Genomic DNA, 24,511 nt, shown 5'->3' with positions numbered 1-24,511 from the left:
ACTCCACTAAAAACTGGGAGCATGGACCAGGTGCACCGGTAGGGTAAGCGTCCTCTGCTTTTGAAACACTTAATTCTTGTGTTTTGTTGCTGTTTGACGCTTTTTTGAACATTTTGTCTCTTATTATAGAGACCATACATACGAGACAAGAATATAAAGTTTAATAAAGTAAAAACGCTGAAAGTGATAGTTTAAATTCGTAATGATTGCATATGACATGAACATGATTTTCTATCATTAAGGAAACAACCATTCTCGTTTAAACAAATCTCGTTTCTAAAGAATGTTTCAAAATGGCTGACCAGTAGTGGGTTATCACAGTCGTCGTTGCCACAAACATCTTGTGTCTCTGAAATGGAGAAAATTCACATAGAAAGTGTATCAGCTTCTATAGTCCGTGAATATTTAAGTCGAAAGGTTAACTCAGTTGATAAATTTGTTCCATTTTTGTTCAGAAATTGATTTCTCGCGCCGACAGTTGTTTGACACAATCAAATTCAAATTATTTTATTGGTATAAAATCCAAATAATAGGATTACAACCAGTTACAGGACAAGTATAAAACATATAATTCAATGTTAAAACAAACAAACAGAAAAAAAAATACCAATATCAAAACCATGATACTGTAGCGCAGAGGAGAATCATAATAATCATTCTCATCATTACTCAAATTAGTCCGAATTTCCTCTGACCCTGCAACCCTCCTCTTTTTTATTTGGATATTGATATGTCGGGTTGGGGTCAGAACAATGTGCCATACAAAAAGTTGGGAGATATAGCGGTACTGCAGATAAATCAAACTTTATATAATTATTAAAACTAAGTAATGATAAATGTACTCAAAATTATACTTTGTAAAATAAATGTAAAAAATTGATAGATTTAAAATATGGCATATGAATTTCTCATTCTTATGTATGAATATATCTTGACTTTATAAGCTAAATTATTAATTAGACATATGGACACAATGTCATCAATAAAAGATGTTAAGGGCTAAAAAAAAGTATGTGTTTCCGGTAACCTGACCGACCCTAGTTTGTGCCCCCCACAACCCTAACTTTTTTATGGCGTCAGCAAAAAAAAAAATCCGGAATGTTGGTGTTTTCCGTTGCTGATTTGTATTTTATTGTATTTAAATCGCTCTCCGGTGTGGAGACCCATTATTACAGTAAGAAAGCTATGGCGAACGCCAGTGCAAGTTCAGTATTTGCAATCAAAATTGCGAAATGTCAGTACTTGGAGGCTAAAAACCTACTGATCATAGTTCCTCGATTAACATTGATTCACTTAGGACCACTAGGGCAAAAAAAAAATTCCTGAATTTTGGTGTTTTCCGTCACCGAATTGCATTTATTGTATTTAAATCGCTCTCCGGTGTTGAGACCCATTATCAAACACAGTAAGAACGCTATGGCAAATGCCAGTGCGAGTTCAGTATTTGCAATCAAAATTGCTTAGTGTCAGCACTTGGAGGCTGAAAACCTACTGATCATAGTTCGTCGATTAACCTTGATTCACTTATGACCACTAGGGCCTAAAAAAAACTACCTACCTACCCTAATTTTGAAAAGGGTGTTACCAGAAACACATATTTTTTTTAGGCCTAAATGTTAACAATAATGTGCTGGGGCAGAGCCAGTGTATTTGATCATAAGTATAGAGACTATTCAGAATTGTAATCATATATATAAAACTGATATAAGTTAGATATTAAGCACAACATTTGTTTTATCTGAGGATCTTCCTAATTCTAGTCCATTATTGTCCCAATTTTTTCAGAAGTTGCAAATCTTCATGGATAAAAATCCAATTGAATTTAAATTTTGATATCCAAATTTCTGAAATGTTACATGTAAGCATAATTTTATCATAAAGGTCAGTCCTAATTTGCTCATATAATGGGGCCAGGTGTTCATGTATATTTATAGAAATATTAACAGGGATGTCAAAAGAAGCTGTCAACGGGCAAAATTGGACATCTACTTGCACATCTTCTGACAGCTATTTTGTTTTAAAAAATGACTTAACTCTTGCAAAATTTTCATCAGTCTACCTGCTACTTAAAATGTTAGACATTTCTGAAATATGTGTATCTAAATCTACAAAAAGCAAAGTTATAAAGTTTTAAACAATGTTGACTGGAACCTCCTAGAGGACTCTATAGTGAACTGACATAAATCTGAGAAGTTAAAATTGTTGTTCCTTGGTAAGCGGGATTAGATCAGTGCAGACCACCCTGTCACATAGTAGCCTAGAGGGAATCTGTTACATACATGTACCTATATGTACATGTACCGGTATACAGATACAGAGAATGTGATTATTAACCTGTAATTGGTTATCATTTATTATGATGTTTAATTTGCTAACCAATTTGACACTATAATGAGATGCAAATTAATGAATATGTAATTTTGCAAAAGTGTACAGTCTTGATCAACATATGAGGCTTAGAACCATGGTCTAAATGCTAGGCTGTACTGAGTATTTTCACCAGTTCTTACAGATAGTAACAGTGTGTTGGCCTTAAGTTGAAATGGTTGAGTCTTAGAATACTATTATAAACAAATTTACATGTGTAATTTTACTCTGAATGAATCCAATAATGTGTGTCTTTATTTCATTTGAAAATTTTGAATACAAAGTATGGAGGAATTTATTAAATGCACAAGAGTTTCTATTATTTAATTTGACATTGATATGTCAGGAAAGGATCAGAAATATGTACCATTTAAAAATAAGGAATGTAAGCAGTACATGTACTTTATGATACTATACTATAGTTATATATTTTTTTATTTTTTTATATGAGACAGATGTAATGAGAGAGGATGAAGTCGTAAGTTGGAGAGACTTGATCCAAAGATACAGCAAATGTACTTGTATGGCCTCTTTAAGGATGAGTCAAAATTTTTACATATTTCAACCAGACATGCCCATCATAAAGACAGTTGACTTACCCTTGATGAAAATGTTAATCTTTGGACTGACCTTAATTTATAAACATGTTTATATATTTCAATTGTCTTCATTCAGGGTTTGAAAGGTACACTCCAAATGATGGACCAAGAGATGCCACGGACAGAAGGATGTATTAGTAACAGACAAGGTCTGATGAAAGAGTTACACATTGAAAGACTTATGAAAAGAAATAAGGTAACACATTATTATAGTGACTGCAGTCCTTCAAAAATTCTCAATGACTGGCTCGAATAATGAAGTACTGTATAGAATTCTACATGCCCGAAATAGGAAAAGTACACACCATTTCACTAGCCTGAATCAACTTTTTGTAGACCCTGGGCTTTGGGCAAGTGGATAAAATCAAGCACTGTGACTGAGAAGTCAAGTATGTAGTGAGGATTGTCAAAGTCAATCTTAAAGTTTTCTTGAAACTATCATTTTACAGTGTTTTAGGATTAAAAAAAAAATCAGGACACCACAGAAAAGCTCCAAACAAAATGGGGTATATTTGTTTATACCTTTTTCTAACCCTGTTATTTACATGTACATGTAGATTACGCACTGAAAAGACATATTGCCACATTTTTATGTTAAAAAGAAGACTAAACCTCAACAAAAATTATTTACGAGCTGTTACATTTACATGTCAAAATGTCACTAAGTATCGTTTTATGCAACTTTAATGATTTCTTACAAAATTTGAAGTTTTGTCAGTGGTTTTTCAGTCCAGACACATTAGCCACAGCCTTAGACCAATTTATTTTCAGCGCCAAGTTTGATATAAACCAAACATTCCCCATTAACTTTCCAAATTCTATGTCTTCATTCAAACAATAACATGTATTAAGTTTTGCACTTGCCAAAGAAAAAAAAATCTTTCCTCACCAAAATTTCACTTGTTTTGGTCTTTTAGGTGATTGGAAATGGGTATAAAGGAATTCTATCTCACAATCATTTGAAAGAGAACTGGTTATTGTTCAGTGATTAATTGGAGGTGTTGTGAGCCTTAGATTATTATAATTTTTTTTCATAACTCTGGTTGTGTTAAAAGATTTAGAAATTTACCAAAATGCAGCATAAGATTGTTCAAAATTTGAAAATGCAGTAATTTTTTTATATTAATACTTTTTATACTCCAGATAGACCAGTGACCTATTGTTTTCCAAGACTGGACAACACCTAATTTTTATCTCTGGACTCAGATTTTCAGAATTAGTTTCAGTCTAGGTGAACTGAATTTCATATTGCGCTTTATACCCTTTCCAAAATACAAATGTTTGCAAAAATGTAACATAACTTTACATTTAATATGTATGCAATATTGATTATGTTGTAGGAGAGATCTGACCCCTTCAGAGCTATGCTAGAAATAATTGTTGCCAGTTTTGTGGAGAATGGAATAAGCATCACTGGATCCGACAGACCATCCTCTATTAAGTCAGGAAGATATAAGCCTCCAGATCTATTAGATATTAGCCCTGCAGTAGATAGACCTACATCGCCCACAGAGACACATAATAATCATAACGGAATTTCAACTGGTTCCTACAAAAGTAAAATTATTTAAAACAAACATATATGAACTTTGAAGAGAAAAGATTTTGTATTAAACAATTCCATAGTAACACTTCATTTTCATGAATCTCCACTTGAATTGAATGGGAATCTGTTTTAAACAATTTAAGAGAACCTCACTTTGAAGAGAAATGAATCAGATCAAGCAATAGATAAAGGAAGAGAAATGGTAAATGCAACAAATGCATCATCGTGTAACCTTTATAAAATAGTAAATACTTACAGAGATCGCCGAAAGATCTTCAATAACAGTTAAGACACCTTGGAAATAATGGACAAACATTTGTCTTTGACAAAATTAGATGAAAAATCACCATAAAACATGCATCATTTATCAATTATTTGTTGAAGAATCTTAATTTGATCTTGAACAAAAACAACTTAAGATCTGCAAGTGTTTAGAAAAAAAAGTCCCCAAAACTAATGATGGACAGACAGACTTACAGGTACTTTTTGTTCTGCTTCTATAGCTGATTTTTACCTATTATTGACTTAAGGAACTTGGACTAAGCAAATTCTACAGAAATAACTGTTTTCTGGACTTTTTTCCAAACACTTGCAGATATTGAGCTGAATTTTTGGTGTGATTTGTTTGGCTATGCTGAACTTTATGAAAATAACTGGCCTTGGACAAATTTCATAAAAATATCAGTTTTCCTAATTTTTTGTCAACAATTTCAGAAACTGAGCTGATTTATGGTATGTGAATCTTCAATGTATCATAATGAGTTACAGATCAAGTTTATGTTTGATTAGACTTTCTATGAATTTTAAAGCCCTTTGAACTTTTTATTTTTATGAGGTTTTTGCCCCACCCCTTTTGGAAGTAAGGTGGTGGAAGGGTGAGATATGTGTTTTCATTAGAATTGATAGAAAAAGCTTATTGATGATTCAATTTTTATGATCAGATGTCAATCTGTTCCTTTTGAAATTTTGTATTGAAAAAATTAGGCTTATCGTTAACCGTTTTGGAGTTAAAGTAGTACAAAATTGGGCCATGCTAAAAAAAAGTGTACTTTTTTATTGTTGGTCTGATTTAATGTTTGTTTATTGGATTCCCTGCCTGTGATTTTCAATTACATTTCAGATATTTATTACCATGTTCAAGTTATAAAGGGTCAAATGGGTCATGCCATGAAAAATTGATGTAATTTTTGTCTGATTTTTAACATTTTTAATTAATTTTCAATTTTTTTGGTTTATTGTGTCCAAATCTATTGTTGTGTCCTTAATGAACTGTAAGCCTTGTGCTTAAGTGTGTCCAAAAAACTAATATTGTATCCACATTGCCCCAACTGTTCTGAGTTTGACCACTGTAGTCATATCATGCTGCATTCCACAGAGCTCTTTACTTTAATGGGAGAATGTGTTTTTGATTGATTGTATTTCATGACTTTTTCACATAATTAATGCATTGTTTGCTTACTTTATAATGATTATAATTCTCATTTGATACACTTTGTCTTTTATATTTTCTCAGAGTTATTGTATATTGTTGTAGGTACAGCAGTAAGATCAGGTGACCTGCTGATTGAGGATGACATTGAGAGTCATACACTCTTGGGCGACGGAAAAGCTGGGCTGATGGACACGCCCCCAGAAACTGAATCTTCAATCAAAACAACACAGGCTAGACCTAAAAGTGCCAAAGTTAAAAATATTGGAGGTCCTATCTCATCAAATATAGATGTAATGTACCTGAAAGTTTTAAAATTCTTTGGCTTTTATTAATGAAGTGTAATGAATGAACTAGGAAACAAACCACAGAAACTCCATTTTATCATTGTTTTATTACAGGCTGGCCATTTATGTCACATTGTTTTATCCCGAGCGATAGAAAGTGGTTAAATAATGACATAATAGTCAGCCTGTAGTAAAACTATGATAAAATGGAGTTTCTGTGATTTACTCCAGTTCTAATAGGACTAGTTTCTTCATATTTTTGCAGACACAGCCTATGTGTTGCACGAAACGTTGGTCATGTGTTTTTTAACGTTTTTACCATGACTGTTGTCTAAAGATCTTTGAAGCACATCATGTTAGAATTATATTTTATTTAATAGATAATCAATTTTCGTTCCATATCCATTTTTTCTGTGTGTACCTTAGAATTAAATTGTGACTTGATATACTAGTATACTAAAAATATCTCTCTCAAAACAGAAAATACATATGTAATTGTATTTCATTTACAATGGTAGGAAAACTTATAATTTATCATTTAAACTTATCAAGGTCAATCCTTTGCTCAGGATTAAAATAACTGAACCTTCATCTGTTTTCATTTTTTTCAGACACTAGGGAAAGGTAGACATGTCCATAAACCTAGACCTTTATCATCCACTGGGAGAGGAGGTAAGAAACTTGATTTATCAAAAGACAATTTTGGATCTAATCTCGGACCAGATATTATAACAAGCAGCAGATATTCACAAGACTCTCCATTGGATAGCTTGTCTGTGAAAAAAATTACACCAGAATCTCGAACAGAAAGTCGTAAAATTCTACATGTCAGTTCAGAGCCTATCATTGAAAACATTGACAGTTTGATAAAAAAGGAAAGAAAGTCATCAATTCAGGATGTTTTAGAGGTTGATGAATCTCATAATTTGAAGACTTCTATTGGAAGGCCAAAATCAAGTCGAAGGCAACAGGATCTAGAGCCAGTAACATATAGTATAGAAGACTCCAGTATCTTACAAAGGCCACCTACTCGTGGGGGTCTGGAAAGGTCAGTATCTTAAAAGGGCCACCTACTTGTGGAGGTCTAGGAAGGTCAGTATCTTAAACGGGCCACCTACTTGTGGGGGTCTGGAAAGGTCAGTATCTAAAAAGGGCCACCTACTTGTGGGGGTCTGGAAAGGTCAGTATCTTAAAAGGGCCACCTACTTGTGGGGGTCTGGAAAGGTCAGTGTTTTTAATTGTCAAATTTGACCATCTTTTGTAAGTACTGATAATCTGAGTATGGTTTTGGTGAAGTATGGGAAAATCAAAGTGTAGAAAATGAAGTATTATTTTTTGAGATTTTTAAACAAAGGCTTAAAGATGTATGTTTGCAGAATTGGTCAGAATATTTATCAAATTCCTCTAAATGTGAGTTTTATACAAAAGTTAAAGATGGAATATATGTAAATGAAAACATTCAAAAGTTATCTTATAATCTACATTGGTATATATATTCTATTTTATGTTCAAATCATAAACTTGCCATAGAAAAAGGTAGACATGAAAACAAACAATTTATATAAAAAAGGCATTGTTAGTTTGAGAAGAAATGCTGTCAATTTGAAAATACTTGTCAATTTGATATTTTGTATTATGTTTCTAATTTTTTAAATTTAAAAAAATTTTTTTTTTTTTTTTGCAAACATAAATATTGTTATGTGTAATGTCTGTAATGAGCTTATAAAGCTATTGTATAATATGTTGTGTTAAATATTGTTCAAATGATGTAGTTGGCATTAATTATTAATTACTTATTGTAAATTGGTACCGTGGGCTGGAGGCCTTTATAGTACAATAAACACATCTTATCTTATCTTACCTGATAATCTGACTTGCTTTGGGGTTTTCGATCATTATGTCAAAATTCTTAAGTACCATATTTTGGTGTGTATTATGTGCACATTTTTACAAAGAAATCATTTCCAGAGCAATATATAAGAATTGGCCAGGAAATATAAGATTGTCGTATGAGATAATACATGATATAAAGTAAACAAACAAAATCAGAAGTTAAATGTTACTGAAAGAGTAATCAAGGGAACCAAGGTTATAGCAGTAATCAAAAGAATGTAATCCAGGGACAAAGACCAGACATGGAAAACAGACACACACAACAAAGAACATAAAGTAACTAAAATCATTTATACAAAGTAACAAAAGCAAATGAGCAACTCAGACTCCACTAAAAAACTGGGAGCATAGACCAGGTGCACTGGTAAGGTAAGCGTAAAAGAAAGTTTATCTAAAAATCAAATACATCTTTAAGTATTGAGTTTGAAATGATATTTTCTTCAAATCATGTTAAAATGTTTTAATCTGAATATAAGTTTCTTTCCTTCACATTTATGTAAGAAATACAGCATCAAGGTAAATAAATTGACTGATCAAGTGCAACATATCGTTCTTTTGTCTGACAAAATTTTACTGCAATCTAAGTCTAGAAAATATTTTTTTACACGCTTTGACCTTCAATACATAAATGTGTATTATTCAAGGTTATCTTTGAAGAAAACAAGGAAATATTAGGTATGATCTACCTTAAATAATGATATTTAAAGCACTCCCTAAAAATACTGTATTAGATAATTTATTTCTTACCATGAAAAAAGCTATATTTAAAAAAAAGTATACATTTCATATTAACCTTTAACCCCCAGAACACTAACATTTTTTTTCTTGTCTAATCGTTAGAAATGCTGTGGTGAAATGCAACAAATATGTATAATATGACCTATTTAAGATAGTATTTGAGTTATGAATATTTATTTAGGTAATCTATAAAAGTACTGTAAGTGAGAAGGTAATTACATGATGCCGTGTCTATTGTAGAAAATCATCATCAACTTCATTGAAAAGTTCTAAAAGTACTAGTAGTACAAAGGTGGGAGATGTTGAATTTGGAGATGTTGATGACCTTGATAGTGACCTTGCTGATCTTCAGCTAGGGCCTTCAGTGCCAAGTTCCCGTCCTATACAGAATTTAATAGATGCTCGACCTATTACATTACAGACTGCCATAAATTTAAAATCTGTGATATTTGGTACAGGCAATCAGAACTTTAACGATGAGTGGCGATACCAGAGTTTCTCCTTTTGTGATATTCCAAAGTTACAATATGGTATTGTCCAGAAAAAGGTAATGGAATAATTCAATGAAGAGTGTTAAGAGGATGTATTAGCTTCTTGTTTTCTCAGGAGAAAGTAGAAACTTCACTTTAATCTGAATTTTTGGGTTAGTTATCTCGCGGCATTTTCCCATATTCCTTTTTTTCTTTACATTTTCATTTAAGACAAAAATTCAGTGTTTCTTTGCCTGATTTTTGCAAAGACTAGCATTTAAATGATAATTACATATTTTCTTTCAGGGTGGTCCCTGTGGTGTCTTAGCTGCAGTACAAGCTATGGTTCTACAGAGTTTACTCTTCAAAGATGGCAGAATACCTCTAAATAGATTGTAAGTAGAAAGATGTGATTGACAAATAAATCTATGACCTTGAAAAAATGCAAATGACCAATAATTTAAATGATCAATGCATTGAATGTGATTATAATGTCCTATGGCAGATATTTTAGGAATTTAAGGAGTAAAATGTTCGATAAATTGAACAGACCCTTTTTGTAGTGGTACAACATACTGAGCCAGATTTCTTGATGCCAGCTCACAGACTTAAGAGTCCTTGGCTAAGCATGTCACCCCACTCGGACAAATTATTCTAACTTGAAGCCAACCAGTCATCGCCAGTCATTGTGCTTGGTGAAGAATCAGTGACTACCAGCTTTAAAGTCTTTAAAAAATTGTATGATTTGAGGGTCAAATTCATCTTGTCTAGCACTTAAGATAAGCAAGCTACCAGGATACTACCAAAGCAGTTATAACTTAGATGAAAAAAGATTATACTTGTGTGTAACTTTTCATTCAGATATATATAGCTAAAACAAGGAAACTGTTGACAGGAATGTGATTAGCATGGTTGACGTTGTTACATGTCTACTTTAAGTGTATTTGCTATTGCTATTTGTCAGTGTTTTCCTTTTATCTTGGTGTTTGAGGTATAATAGCTTAGGCATCTGTGTCATAAGGACTCATTTCCTCTAATCTTTTGTGATGATGTCTTTTTCATCATTTTTCGAATATATTCAGGTACAAAAAATATTACTTCAATTTTTTTTTCATTTAATGATAACAGAAAATTACATAATTATGACATAAATTTACATACACATGTAGGATCTAAGCTACAAAAAATTTTACCTGTAAAACATTACAAACAATTTAAAAAAATATTTATGCCAAATAAAATTAATTAGTAAATTCTCATTGAGTCCTGTATTTAGTATTTAAATACTATAATACATAGCTACATGTATCTTTCATTTTTTTGTGACTAAAATGATGCGTCTTCTCTGAAATTGATGTGGCTATGGATTTAGTACACATCTGTACGTTAAATAGCTAAAACTAGGCTAGCTAGCAAATATCTGGTAACAAATAACAAAAAAATATGGAATCCTCCCATCAGCCCCCTATATTTTGTGAAGGTTGGATGAGGGTCTCCTGTTTAAGATTACTGAGCCCTATTTGTAAGGATCCTCAATAATTTTGAGGAAAATTTCAGTTAATTATATAATGGAGAAATAAGCAGTAATATTATTCAAGATCTGTACGATTCTCCACAAATTATATATAAAACTGTATATCTAAAACTACTTGGGTCAAATATATTATTACAGTACATGGTGATTTATTTCTTTTACAGTGGTGAACCAACACATGCTGAGAGAACCAACGCACTTGCCATTGCTCTAGCCAAAATTTTCTGGAGATGTGGAGAAAGTAAAACTGCTGTAGTTGTCATGTAGGTGAACACTGTTACTATATGAATTATAATAGTCCAGCCAAAATATTGTCTAACCTCAAATATATAGATTACCATAATTCGTGACTAAATCAATATTTTAGTTGGTTATGACAATTCTTTTTATGAATTTCTTTCCTTAAGATAAAACCTTTTAACTGACAGATTTTTTTTTTTAGAGTTTTTAGAGTATCATAAACTAATTGTTTTAGTCTTTGTTGTTTCCTATTTTTATGATTTTAATTTGGGTTATTGGTTGTACTTAAATTAGAATGAATGAAAAAATGGCCATATTAAAATAATTCACATGGCTTGTCAAGAATTTCTGACTACTATAAACACAACAGTAACTTACTATAATTATTTATTTCAACATTTATTGAAGTTTAAAAAAGAAATAGGTATACTTATGTAATTAAGGAATGCTATTAATGCAGATGTCTGAAATCAGTCCTACACTTATAAGCGGGTCAAATCTAGGTTCCATAAATTTTCAATTGAAAAGGGGATCTGACTTAAAGGCTGATAGACTTATACTTGAGTATATACAGTATGTCTTAATTTTTAAAAACTTTGATGCACTTTTACACCTATGTGTTAAGTTACATACTATAAAGATAAAGTGAACATGTTCCATACTTCCTCTGTGAGGTGCCACATGTGTTGTTTTTATTTTTTTTGTGATATATGAAAGATAACTCTTTCTGCAAAACAATATCAGTAGATTTTTTTATACTTGAATAGTCATTAAAATGTGAAACTCAGTATGGTGATGTCACAGAATTATTTGTGATAAGGCATGAGAACTGAAAAATTGTATTTTGATATTCTAATGATTTTGTTATTATTTTTAGGCCATCTACAGGAAATTCTTTGTTCCAGGCGGGAGGCAATAAATACAAATGTGATGGCCTTACTGAAACAGTAAGTTTCAAATTTCCAAAGAACTTGAAAGTTTTTGATGATATTGTTGTACCATTTTTTTGTGATTGACATCAGTGATTATCATCGTTAATGAAGCTAATATTGAATGTTTTATTTAGGAGTATGTTCTGTAATGGTTTGACAGTTTTAAATGGAACTATACTTTCATTTGTTCCTTTAGTGAAGAAAGTTATTTTACTATTACATGTATTACTTTTGTGTGTAATAATGTATTGTTATGTTTCATATTCCTATAATGTATTAATATAGAATAGAAAATAGAGTTTCTTAAATACTGAAGTATTTTGTTGAAAAAGTAGTAGTTCTTAGGAGACTAGCTAAGATGTTTAAAATTGAACATGAAAATCTGTAATACCCACTCCGGCCACTGTTTTATTTATTGACAATACAATTTCACACTTAAATATATCTGAAGTCAATTTTAAAGTTTAAAATTTAATCTAAAATCCTAGTAATGATTATGATGTTAAAATGTAGAGAATATGATATCAAAATGTGTCACATGATTTTCGTGTTGACTTGTATATATTTTCGTGTTTGCATTTGAAAATAATTTGTTGAAATATTTTTGTAAAAAATGTGAGTTTTAACGCTAATTGGTCACTAATTGTAACAGACATTTTAATTGCATATATCACTTGTCCTTGATGATATTGACATTTTTCTGTCAGTTTATTTTCTGTTACAGTTGATGATCAACCATTTCAAGAGTTATGAAGATCTTCACAGTTTCATATCACAGAATATAAGACAGGTGGGTATTAGTCATTCATTGCATACTGTCGAAGAATGACTATTTTTAGGAAAGATTTTTATTCCATTGCAAATTTTTTTCAGTTATATAATGGTATCACGTCTTTGTTGTTGGCATCCGTCAACTTTAGTTTATTTACAAAAACTTGATTAAAACTTATCCATTCTTTTTGACATATTAACACTTTATTATTCCTAGGGTTAAGGCAGAGGCCTTATAGTTTTTTGTTTTTTTTTCCTAACCACTTTTAAAATAAAGGGGCTAAAAGGGGAAAAAAATTTGGGTTATCGTTAGCATTGATAGAAGAAGCTTTCTTTATGATCAGATGTCAATCTGTTCTTTTTGAAATTCTGTCTTGAAAATGTTTTACAGGGTATGCTTTTTAACTGTTTAAGAGTTTAAGGGGTACAAAATTGGGCCACATAAAAACAAATCTACTTCTTTATTTTTTGTCTAATTTCAAAAACTTTTTTGCCTTTTGAAAATCTCTGCCAGCATTTTTGAATCAGATTTCAGATATCTCTTATGGTTTTTTTTAAATTTTTGGTTTGATTTTGAAACTGTTTAATCAAATTTTCCAATTTTGTACTATGTTGTGCCCAAACCAGTTGTTATGTCCATAATAAACTGTAAGTCCCTATGCTTAAATGAGTCAAAAACTAATATTGTGTCCACACTTCCCCAACTGTTCAGGGTTCAACCACTGCAGTCGTATCATGCTGCACTCTGTGAAGCTCTTTATTCAACATTTTTGTGTTATTCTCAAAGCATGATATCGAAACTTAATAAACCATCTCTTTAACCCCATTATGAATTTATTAAATCTAGGCTTCCATTATTTAGACCTTATTGACAAATAGAATCCTTCATTTGCTTTTGTAACCAGTATTGGTTTGTAAATAAAACTAATTATGTATAAAAAGCTTTTTTGTTTGTACATAAAAAAATTTGTTGAGTCAGAGTTGCTCATTTACTTTTATTACTTTGTATGTATGATTTTAGTTACTTTATGTCCTTTGTTTATGTCTGTTTTCCATGTCTGGTCTTTGTCCCTGGATTACATTCTTTTGATTACCGCTATAACCTTGGTTCCCTTGATTACTCTTTTACAAGAACTAATATTATTTTTATATCAATGTAAACATGACAAACAATGTTTCCCAGTATAATAATTGTCAGTATATTTTGCTGGATTGTTGTTTATATTTACAGTTTGAATGTGATGGGACAGGAGGAGTTGTTTTATGTGTTTATTCTGCTGTTATGTCTCGCTATATTGATCTGTAAGTAGAAACTGTGAAACATTTAGATAGGTACTTGTGAGAATTAGAAGACAAGAAAATGATGAAATTTCACATAAGAAAAAGAAACAGATATGGTGAAAGAGTAATCAAGGGAACCAAGGTTATAGCGGTAATCAAAAGAATGTAATCCAGGGACAAAGACCAGACATGGAAAACAGACACACACAACAAAGAACACAAAGCAACTAAAATCATACATACAAAGTAACAAAAGCAAATAAGCAACTCGGACTCCACTAAAACCTGGGAGCATGGACCACGTGCACTGGTAGGGTAAGCGTCCTCTGCTTTTCTAGAAACACCTGCCGAGTTTCTCATAAAAAGTCAAGTCCAGGGTAGACAAACGAGGAAAGGAAAGCTATGACTTGTTGAATAAATCAGTTTTCATGGTGCAGATGGATACACCATAACGATTCATGAGTTCATGATGACGACCATAAAACTTCTGTAGTGATGACTTCAATCTTGTAGCAACATAACTCTGTTCCAGAAGCCTATTTGTTAGAGTTCTAGCGTGATACAAAAAGTCTGCGTAGTTTCGGCAAGCTCTGGCATGACGTATGAGTTGTGATATGAACACTCCATACGCTGGTGCTGAAGGGATGTTGCCACAGATGAAAGGAAAGTTGACAATTTTGAATGAAAAGTCATGACGTTTGTCGTAAAGTTTGGTGAATAGTTTTCCTTTACCACCGATTTCTAAGTGTAGGTCAAGATATGAGGCTGTCTTCACAGTGTCTGTGGTATCCTTTATCTCAAGTTCTTTTGGGTAGATGCGATGTATCAAATCCATGAAATTAGTGTTGTTTAAAGATAATACGTCATCTATATAACGGAAACTGAGATCAAAGGATCTAGCCAGACGATATTCTTTCTTTCGGATATGAAACATAACAAATGCACCATTATATAACCCCTATAAAATAGTAAATACTTAGGTCACCAAAAGGTCTTCAATAAGTGTAAACACACCTTTAAGTAAGCTCTGGATGGCCTCGACAACAAAAGTAATAAAATATACGGTAACAGAACGATGACACTCCTTTAAATAAATTAAAAAGTCAAATGATGACACAGAGACACATTAATGATGGCAACCAGATTTTCAGTTGAAAATATTTTGGTTTTTTTTGGACACCTGAATTTTGTACTCATTCTGTTAGTTACATTAAAATATGTAGTATATTGTGGGAGGTAACAAGGTGAAGATTCAGTTGTATCATATGTATTAAAAAAAAAAACCAAATCTATTATGGTGATACCAATGACTAATTGGATATTTGATTATTGCTTAACTTTCACTCGTTTCAGTATGAGTTATTTATATAACTGTTAGCTGGGTCCAACCTGCTTTGTTCAAATCAACACTTTCTTTGATTTTTTAATGTGCTAGTTCTTGACCAAAAACATTAAGATAATTAGTCTGTAGAAATACAGAATGATTACCAATTGAATATCCTATTTATTGAATAGATTTCCTAAAAAATTTGAGAATCAGTTTCAAATAAATATGAAGTATTGGGATCGGTATATTGATACTTCAGATCACCAGAGACGTCAGAAAATTTTAATGTCTAAGAGGAAAGCATTATGATGTTTTAGCAGAAGAAAGTATGAGAGTGGTAGTACAGAATTTATTATACCCCACGCAACGACATTGCGAAGGGTATAATGTTTTTAACCTGTCCATCAGTCTGTCAGTCCATTTTCAGTTTTCCTGACTTTTTTTTAAACACAGATATTGACATGATTTTTGGTATATAAGTTCATCATATTAAGTTACAGGTCAAGTTTAATTTTCTTTCTGCTCTGATGAATTTTACTGAAAATTACAGGCCTTGAACTTAGTGAAATTCCCAGAAATAACAATTTTCCTAACTTTTTTTCTAAATACTTGCAGATATTGACATGATTTTTGTTATATAAGTTCACCATGATAAGTTACAGGTAAAGTTTATGTTTTGTTCTGCTCTGATGATTTTTATCGAAAGTATGGGCCTTGATCTTAGCAAAATTCACAAAAAAAAATGTTTTCCAGACTTTTATTTCTAAACGCTTGCAGTTATTGACATGATTTTTGGTATATAAGTTCATCATACTAAGTTACAGATCAAGTTTAATTTTCATTGTGCTCTGATGAATCTTACCGTAAATTACAGGCCTTGAACTTAGCAAAATTCACAGAAGTAACAATTTTCCTAACTTTTTTCTAATTGCTTTCAGATATTAACATGATTTTTAGTATAATACTTCACCATGTTAAGTTATAGAACGTGTGTAGTGGGTTCTGTTCTGATGATTTTTATCGAAATTATGGGCCTTGAACTTAGCTAAATTTACAGAAATAACTGTTTTTTCGGAATTTTTCTCTGAACTCTTGCAGATGATGACATGATTTTTAATATATAAGTTCACCATGCTAAGTTACAGGTCAAGTGTATGTTTTGTTCTGCTACAATGATATTTACTCTGGTTTAACTAAAACTCAAAGAAATCACAGTCTGGAGTTTGAACCTACCATTCTGAGTAAAAGAATTTAGTTAAAGGATAAAGGTCTAAAGCCTCAAAACAAAAACACTCTTATTCCTTTTTTTATCGGGGTCCTTCCACATGTATTTCTCTTACAAACAAATTTACTTGAGAAATCAACATGGGGACCCGTGGGGTATGTGAGCGCGCTCACTAAGGTTCTTTCATTTCACTTGCGAATAATTTTTTATAACAATTAAAATATCGTTTCTTTTGGTATATTATATATACTGTAATTTCAGAGTCAAAAGTGATATGGATGAACCCACAGGGAAGTTGATGGGTGCTCATGGATATTGTACTCAGGTCAGCCTCTGTAGATTCCGAAGTAACTTCCATATTTTTTGTAAAACATACTTGTGTTATGCTATACCAGGGGGTATATTGCAATCACCCTGTTCTTTCATTTGTTTGTTACAGATTTCTGAGCTTACTCATTTGATATATTGCTTTTGCATGATGACTTGCACCAATGAGCACTCACTTATCTACATCTTGTTTTAATATCTTAACTCTACTGACATTTTCTAGTACTGTAAACATGTTCATTTTCAGTGTGTACTAATTTTCTTTGTGGTGGGCAGAAAAGCTTGAAAATTACTACCAGTGAAATTGACTTTTAGCACTATAAACCTTATCATTTTTTTAAACTGTGAAAATTAATCCAAGTAATTATGTTCACATGACAGAGTCCATAAAAAGTAATAAAAAATTGTAAATCATTTAAGACTGAAAAATTCATTTACTTTAACTAACATTTTGGAATAAGCATGTCTATTTTCAAGAAATGTCCTCTGAAAATAACTTGTATTTATGTCTTTAAGATCAATACTCTATGCCACTTCTTCATTGATAGTGATTATAATAAAATTTTAGAAAGAATTTTGATTTGTTTGTAGGACCTTGTAAATTTACTGCTGACTGGTAAAGCAGTTTCTAATGTGTTCAATGATCAGATGGAGTTAGAATCTGGAGACGGGTCACCACCAATGATCCTGAAGGGTATTACCGGTCGTAGTGATATTGGACTATTATCTCTGTTTGAACATTATAAGTCTTGCCAGGTTAGTTATTTTAATCAAGGAAAGACCATGTCTATCATAACATGATTTAAGGCTATGCCTATGAAGGATGGAGCTCAATGTTGTATTAAGACGTAACAGTGCCTCAGCACTTGCACAATTGTCTAAAAATATCAATTTTCAATTATGACTAAGGAGATTTTAAGCATTTGTAGTCCATTTGCTTTCTATAGTACATGCATTTTGAAATTTTTGTTGTCAAATTAAAAAAATTGTGGATGACACATTTTCAGCATCATAAGAACTCATGAAGCATGGAATAATCATCTAGAAATCAAAAGGTGTCCCATTAACTTTAATGCAAAATATGTCCATGTCTTTTGTAGGAGTGACCAGATAAAATTAATATCCATTTGAAAACAAAACCAATGTGCTTTTGATCTATTTTAAGCATGACATTTGATAACATATTTAAAGAAACAAAAGCCACAAAATGGATTGAACAAATACACCTAAAACACACCGTTGCTATTTTTGTTACATTTACCTGAGCTATTCCTTTTACCTGAACACTCCTACTATTGAGGTGGTGATAATAGGTGAAAATTTGCACTAGAGGTACATGTAATGGAAAATTTTGATTTTATATGATTTTATTTTTTTTGGTAAATGGTGTCAGAGCTCATATGATGTCAGAAATGTGTTTGCCAAAAATTAAATAAATTCTGATGCAAATCTGATTTTTAACAAATTGTTTCATTTTACTGTAAAAAGTACTTAAAATAATGCAGAGGTATAAGCAATAAATGTAATTGAAATTAGTCCAGTATTGAAATTATCATGAAGTGTTAGAATGTGGTGTTGGTCTTAAAATAACACAAAAGCTATATTATACACTGTATTATATATATAACCTGTACCGTGTCTAGGTGGGGACATTCTGCAGGCCATTTTATATATAACCTGTACCATGTCTAGGTGGGGACATTCTACAGGCCATTTTATATATAACCTGTATCGTGTCTAGGTGGGGGACATTCTACAGGCCATCATATATAACCTGTACTGTGTCTAGGTGGGGAGATTCTGCAGGCCATTATATATAACCTGTACTGTGTCTAAGTGGGGACATTCTACAGGCCATCATATATAACCTGTACTGTGTCTAGGTGGGGACATTCTACAGGCCATTATATATATAACCTATACTGTATTTTAGGTGGGGACATTTTACAAGACACCAAAGTTTCCAATCTGGGTTGTGTGCAGTGAAAGCCATTTCAGTGTAATATTCTCTATAAACAAAGATTTAATCAATGATTGGAAGGCTGAGAAAAGATTTGATTTATATTACTATGATGGACTAGCCAGGCAGCAAGAAGTCATAAGATTATCCATCTGTAAGTACATACCCTCTAGCCTGGTGGGCATAGAACTTTCAAGATAATATACTTTGATAATAAGTCTAATTTAAATCTTGAGTTTTATTGGGTCATTAGTACAGGCAGTCGAAATTTTTTTATCAAATTATTTGTTTTACTTATTACAATAGTTACTTAAGATAAGGAAAGATATTCGTGTGGCTTTATTTGTATATGAAAACAAACTGGGCTCTGGATCTTTAAACAATTAAATTTAGTATCTATACAACCACAAATACATTGCACGTGATTTTAGGGTGGTAATTTCAGCAGTTGATGGTTTTTAATAAAACTTTTTTCCACATTACAAAGGAAAGTTGGGATTGATATGAGGTTATGACCCTATCTATTCAAGAATCAAAGGAAAGGTTGGGATTGATGTGAGGTTATGACCCTATCTATTCAAGAATCAAAGGAAAGGTTGGGATTGATGTGAGGTTATGACCCTGTCTATTCAAGAATCAAAGGAAAGGTTGGGGCTGATGTGAGGTTATGACCCCATCTATTCAAGAATCAAAGGAAAGGTTGGGGCTGATGTGAGGTTATGACCCTGTCTATTCAAGAATCAAAGGAAAGGTTGAGGTTATGATCCTGTCTATTCAAGAATCAAAGGAAAGGTTGGGGCTGATGTGAGGTTATGACCCCATCTATTCAAGAATCAAAGGAAAGTTTGGGGCTGATATGAGGTTATGACCCTGTCTATTCAAGAATAAAAGGAAAAACAAGCATTTTTGTTTTAAATGAGTATAATTTTTTTATATTTTGATCAATTTTAATGGGTGTGGTTAAAAGTTGTAAAAGTACATGTTCTCCACTGAACACTGGTCATTTGAACTCTCTAAATAAAAATGTAATGTCAGTCTAGAATGAACATTTTAAGTTGGTTGGAGTTTGGTAGCAGGGGCAAAGATAAATTTCATTATGTTTTATATTTTGGGCATTGTTTCTAATGGGTCTCATTGTGGTCCATAGGGTGTAGAATTGTTTATTGATTTACTTCAACAGACCTTTAATAGTTATCTGGGTTCTTTGATTAAACTTAATTAAACTGTGTATATAAATATGTTTGCTACGGACTGCAATAGTTGAATATCTTATATAAAATTTTTAAGTTCTACGATGCTTCTTTAATAAAATAATCCCACAAATAAATTAATTACCATCAAAATCAGAATTGTTAGTTTTACATACAAGTTTTGTCTATACTTGACGGAGTTGCTCATTTACTTTTGTTACTTTGTATGTGTAATTTTGTTTATTTTATGTTCTTTGTTTTGTATGTCTGTTTTTCGTGTCTGGTCTTTGTCCCTGGATTACATCCTTTTGATTTCTGCTATAACCTTGGTTCATTGATTACTACTTGGCTCAACTGTTAAGGGGTTGATAGTTGGTATTGTATCAGGCTGTATTCTAAGGAACATTTTATTATCTAAAATACTTCATATGGAAATGTCTGTTGTCCTCAGTTTATTCTGTAATGTAATCAGTGGGGGTTTTGACTCACTACTTTATCTTTATCTATATTGGACAATATGTTTTAATTGAATATTTTGTTATCAGATCACTTGTTACTTTTCTGCAGGTACTGTTGATAAAACATATAAACCACCTTCTGGAGAGGAAGAACTGGTTCCCCCCATAGATCACTGTATCAGAACAAAGTAAGTATATCTTCATTTATTATCAGGTCTGTAATGATACCCCCTGCATACAAAGTTTTGTAGGAATTACCATATCTTTGTCTGCTTATATAACTCAAAGAAACACTGTTAGATCAATATAGGCAACATTGGCTAGTGAATGTTTAAGATTCACCAAAAAGCTCTGAATTATAGAATCTATTAGCAGAATATTGCTTTTGAAACTTATTTTTACATTCTTAATGATAAAAAATTGTATTACACTATTCAGATTCAGAATCATGAATTGCAAATTACCTATAGAATCTGGTAGATGTTAACATTTCTAGATAGAAAATGTAATTTATGTAATTTTCAAGATATTTGCGATAATTATTGTTATTTACTGGGATGTAAGGCACTTGAAAATGAGAGGAAATTATTTTTGAAACAATTATTTTGTACTCAGCTGAACCGTATGTCTGTCCATCTACCCATTCATCTGTCCACATTTCTTGTTAGCACAACGCTTCCTAAACCTCAAGTTTTTTTGATGATATTTTTAGGAAGGTTAGGCACCAATTGTAGATGTGCATTAAGGAATATTATAATGTTGAGAGGGCTCCTAAGGGAGATAACTCAACTTGAAGGTTTTACATATGAAAACCTTGTAAGTGCAATTGTTCATATACTGTTCAAGGGATTTCAATGAAATTTTGTAGAAAGGGTTTGGCATAAAATATAGATTTGCAAGAAGGAAAATAGTTATTGTTTGAAGACTCCAAAGTGAAGTAATTCCTTTCAAGGGTTTTTGTATTAACGTTTAACTCCTTTTGGAGTGGTGAGGAGTTACTCATAGTATTTCTAGTAATTATTTTGCAAATGCTTACTTAAACTGTTTAATTAAAGTTTGGTGATCACCTTATACAGTTAGAATAGAGTATAACATGTTTACAGGTTGGAGTTCTTTGTACACGTTTGTACATATTCTGACATTTATGAAAAGTTGCTTTTAGCAATGAGCATGTTTGCCCCATGCACTATTTTAATAGGGACTGAGCATCAGCGATGTTCTACACATGTAGATCCTTTATCAAGACTTGAATGACTGAAAATCTTTCAGTCTGGGGTGATATATGTAGTTAGGAGGTGACTGTTTTTAAACTTTTAATGTAGACATACATTATGTAGACATACATTGTATGTAATAGGAAGTGTCACATATTCCCGTCGTTCATCAGCTATATAAAAGCGAAGCAGTGCATTATCAATAAAGTTAAATGTAATTTTAGTACAAATAGCTTAGTCCTTCATAGGCAGAGCCTGAAATCATTAATTTAAATCTGTGTCTGAGAGTCTATTTCATTTGTAGTTAAAATTTGTTTTAAATGTATTTTGTTTGTTTAAAAGTATTTTATTTGAACTTTTAGATGGCAAGATGCAGAGGTTGATTGGAATGGGACTGAACCTTTGCTGTGACACCCACTCTTCCATGAATTGGACCCATCCAGAATATTCCATTTTTGTTATTAACATACCAGTGTCAGTATGTTGTTGAACTACCTTTTAATTACTTCATACACTGTGATATATACAAACTACTGAATTTAGGAGGACATCATCATTATTACAACTCCCTTTGTTCCAGTGATGTAACCTGTTATGATGGTCTTTACAACTATCTACAATATCTGTGATAATTTGTTATAGAACCTAAGCTGGTGTTTAATGCCTGGAGTTTTGTACATTGATATTTTTAAGAGATATTTTATTGAAGAACTATTTATTGTAATCTTTGTATACATAGTGCTGCTTCTACAGTACCAGAATATTGTGATGAGTTTTAACAAAAATTAATATGTTTGTGCCAATATTCAGTTGAAAAAAAATGCATCATAAAGCATCAGCAAGCTATTTATTTGTATTTATAGGTAAAATGCATTAGCTTAGTATATTTATTTTACATAGGTGATGAAGAACTTTTTCATTTATTTGTTTCATAAAATTTAATTGAATATGAATTGTTTAGATTCAATTGTATCATAAAAACACTTTATTTACTAAAGTATAATGGCTTTTCTTTTTAAGAAGCAGTCTTTATAAAAATCAGACAGAAGGTGATTCATGCATGTCAAAAAACCAACAAATTCAGTTTTATTTCTTGTTCAGAAAGAGTAATCAAGGGAACCAAGATTCTAGCGGATATCAAAAGAATGTTATCCAGGGACAAAGACATGGAAAAGAGACAAACACAACAAAGAACATAAAGTAACTAAAATAATACAACATACAAAATAACAAAAGTAAATGAGCAACTCGGACTCCACTAAAAACTGGGAGCATTGACCAGGTGCAGCGGTTGGGTATGTGTCCTCTGCTTTTCTAGAAACACCCGCCAAGCTGCTCATAAAAAGTTATACAAAAGACGAAAAAAAAAACTATGACATGTTGATCAAACAGGTTTCATGGTGCAGATGGATACACTGTAACGATCCACGAGTTCATGATGACAACCATAAAACTTCTGTAGTGATGACTTCAATCTTGTAGCAACACAACCCTGTTCCAGAAGCCTAATTGTAAGAAGTATTGTGTGATACAAAAAGTCTGCGTAGTTACGGCAAGTTCTGGCTTAATGTATGAGTTGTGATATGAAAACTCCATACGCAGGTGCTGAAGAGATGTTGCCACAGATTAAAAGAAAGTTATCGCGTTTATCGTAAACTTTTGTCAATAGTTTTCCTTAACCATCGATCTCTAAGTGCAGGTCAAGATATGAGGGCAACTTCACATTGTCTGTAGTATCCTTTATCTCAAGTTTTCTGTGGTAGATGTGATGTATCAAGTCCTCGAAACTAGTATTGTTTACAGAAACAGTTACTGATACATAACCTGTCTTGGTTTTTCATTTGGGTGTTGCACTTTTGGGATAGAATGTACATAAAATTGGCTTTTTGCAAGAGTTGTCTTTCTTATTTTTGTTTGATTTGGTTGATTTCAGTTGGAGATAAATGTATGATTTTCTCAAAAGTAGAGATCTGAATACAGAAATGATTATCGTTATGTGAAAATATAGCATATGTAGACTGAAAAAGCATTGTTTTTTTGGTGGGTTTTTCTACACAAAGAATAACTTTACCATTGGTAGTGTCTGAATTTTATGTGGACTGGTACTTATGTAGGGTAGTAATTGCACATCAGTCATTTTTAAGGTTCAATTCATAGCAACAGAATGATTGAATATGTAGTGTGTACAAACTAAATAGGATAAAATATTGGCCATTGATCTCTAACTAAGACATGTGTTTTTTTCTATATTAATCCACGTTTATTGACAGCTGGTGCCCCACTGATTTAGTTAATTAGATTTAATAAGAGGACAAAGAAGAGAACTACACTGGTATTTTTACTGGATAAAAAGTTTACCAATATAGATAGTAAGAATCAGTTTAATCTCAATGACCACCTGTAAATAGTTCACCTTCGGTAGCAAGTTCATCTTTCTAGAATCATTATCTTGGATATCCTGTGAACTGAGCATGGAATGCCCTTAACTTTTCCGTTAGTTGTAAAAATAATTTGGTCATATTAAGACCCCATAGTAGTGTACTGTAGTGACCCCACTGTTAATATATTGTTCCATAAATAAAAAGTTCTTTCTTTTTTAAGGATTATTTTATGACAACATTTTTTTAATGATTTTTTTTTACAATTATTTTCATAATAAAGATAGTAGTAAAGTTTGTTTATTTTAGTCTTTCTAGCATGTATCATTATATATTAATTTGTGA

The 24,511-nt window shown here is 31.8% G+C and overlaps 1 protein-coding gene across 1 annotated transcript; it reads left to right on the top strand.

Moving 5' to 3' along the window:
* The first annotated feature begins 262 nt into the window (after positions 1-262).
* LOC148603853 (putative ubiquitin carboxyl-terminal hydrolase MINDY-4) lies at positions 263-22,788 on the top strand. The gene is made up of 16 exons (XM_088552155.1): positions 263-417; positions 3,043-3,162; positions 4,307-4,523; positions 6,047-6,234; positions 6,840-7,276; positions 9,100-9,406; positions 9,636-9,724; positions 11,028-11,126; positions 11,981-12,050; positions 12,760-12,825; positions 14,038-14,108; positions 16,901-16,964; positions 17,558-17,722; positions 18,900-19,080; positions 20,684-20,762; positions 22,151-22,788. The coding sequence occupies exons 1-16, from the start codon at positions 355-357 to the stop codon at positions 22,197-22,199; spliced, it is 2,265 nt and encodes a 754-aa protein (XP_088408281.1). The 5' UTR covers positions 263-354; the 3' UTR covers positions 22,200-22,788.
* The last annotated feature ends 1,723 nt before the right edge of the window (positions 22,789-24,511 follow it).

The sequence above is a fragment of the Perna viridis genome, chromosome 11 (genome assembly GCF_037379345.1).
Source record: "Perna viridis isolate PV_CMFRI_1.1 ecotype Kerala chromosome 11, ASM3737934v1, whole genome shotgun sequence".
Lineage (NCBI taxonomy): Eukaryota > Metazoa > Mollusca > Bivalvia > Mytilida > Mytilidae > Perna > Perna viridis.
The sequence above is the reverse complement of the archived record's forward strand: the minus strand, read 5'-3'. Positions and strand labels throughout refer to the sequence as shown.

Bases quoted from the DNA above. Each gene is read 5' to 3' on its own strand.
- LOC148603853 (XM_088552155.1), top strand. From the start codon at position 355: ATGGAGAAAATTCACATAGAAAGTGTATCAGCTTCTATAGTCCGTGAA. The intron at 7,277-9,099 runs GTCAGTATCTTA...TGTCTATTGTAG, and splicing joins ACTCGTGGGGGTCTGGAAAG to AAAATCATCATCAACTTCAT. The intron at 12,051-12,759 runs GTAAGTTTCAAA...TTTCTGTTACAG, and splicing joins GTGATGGCCTTACTGAAACA to TTGATGATCAACCATTTCAA.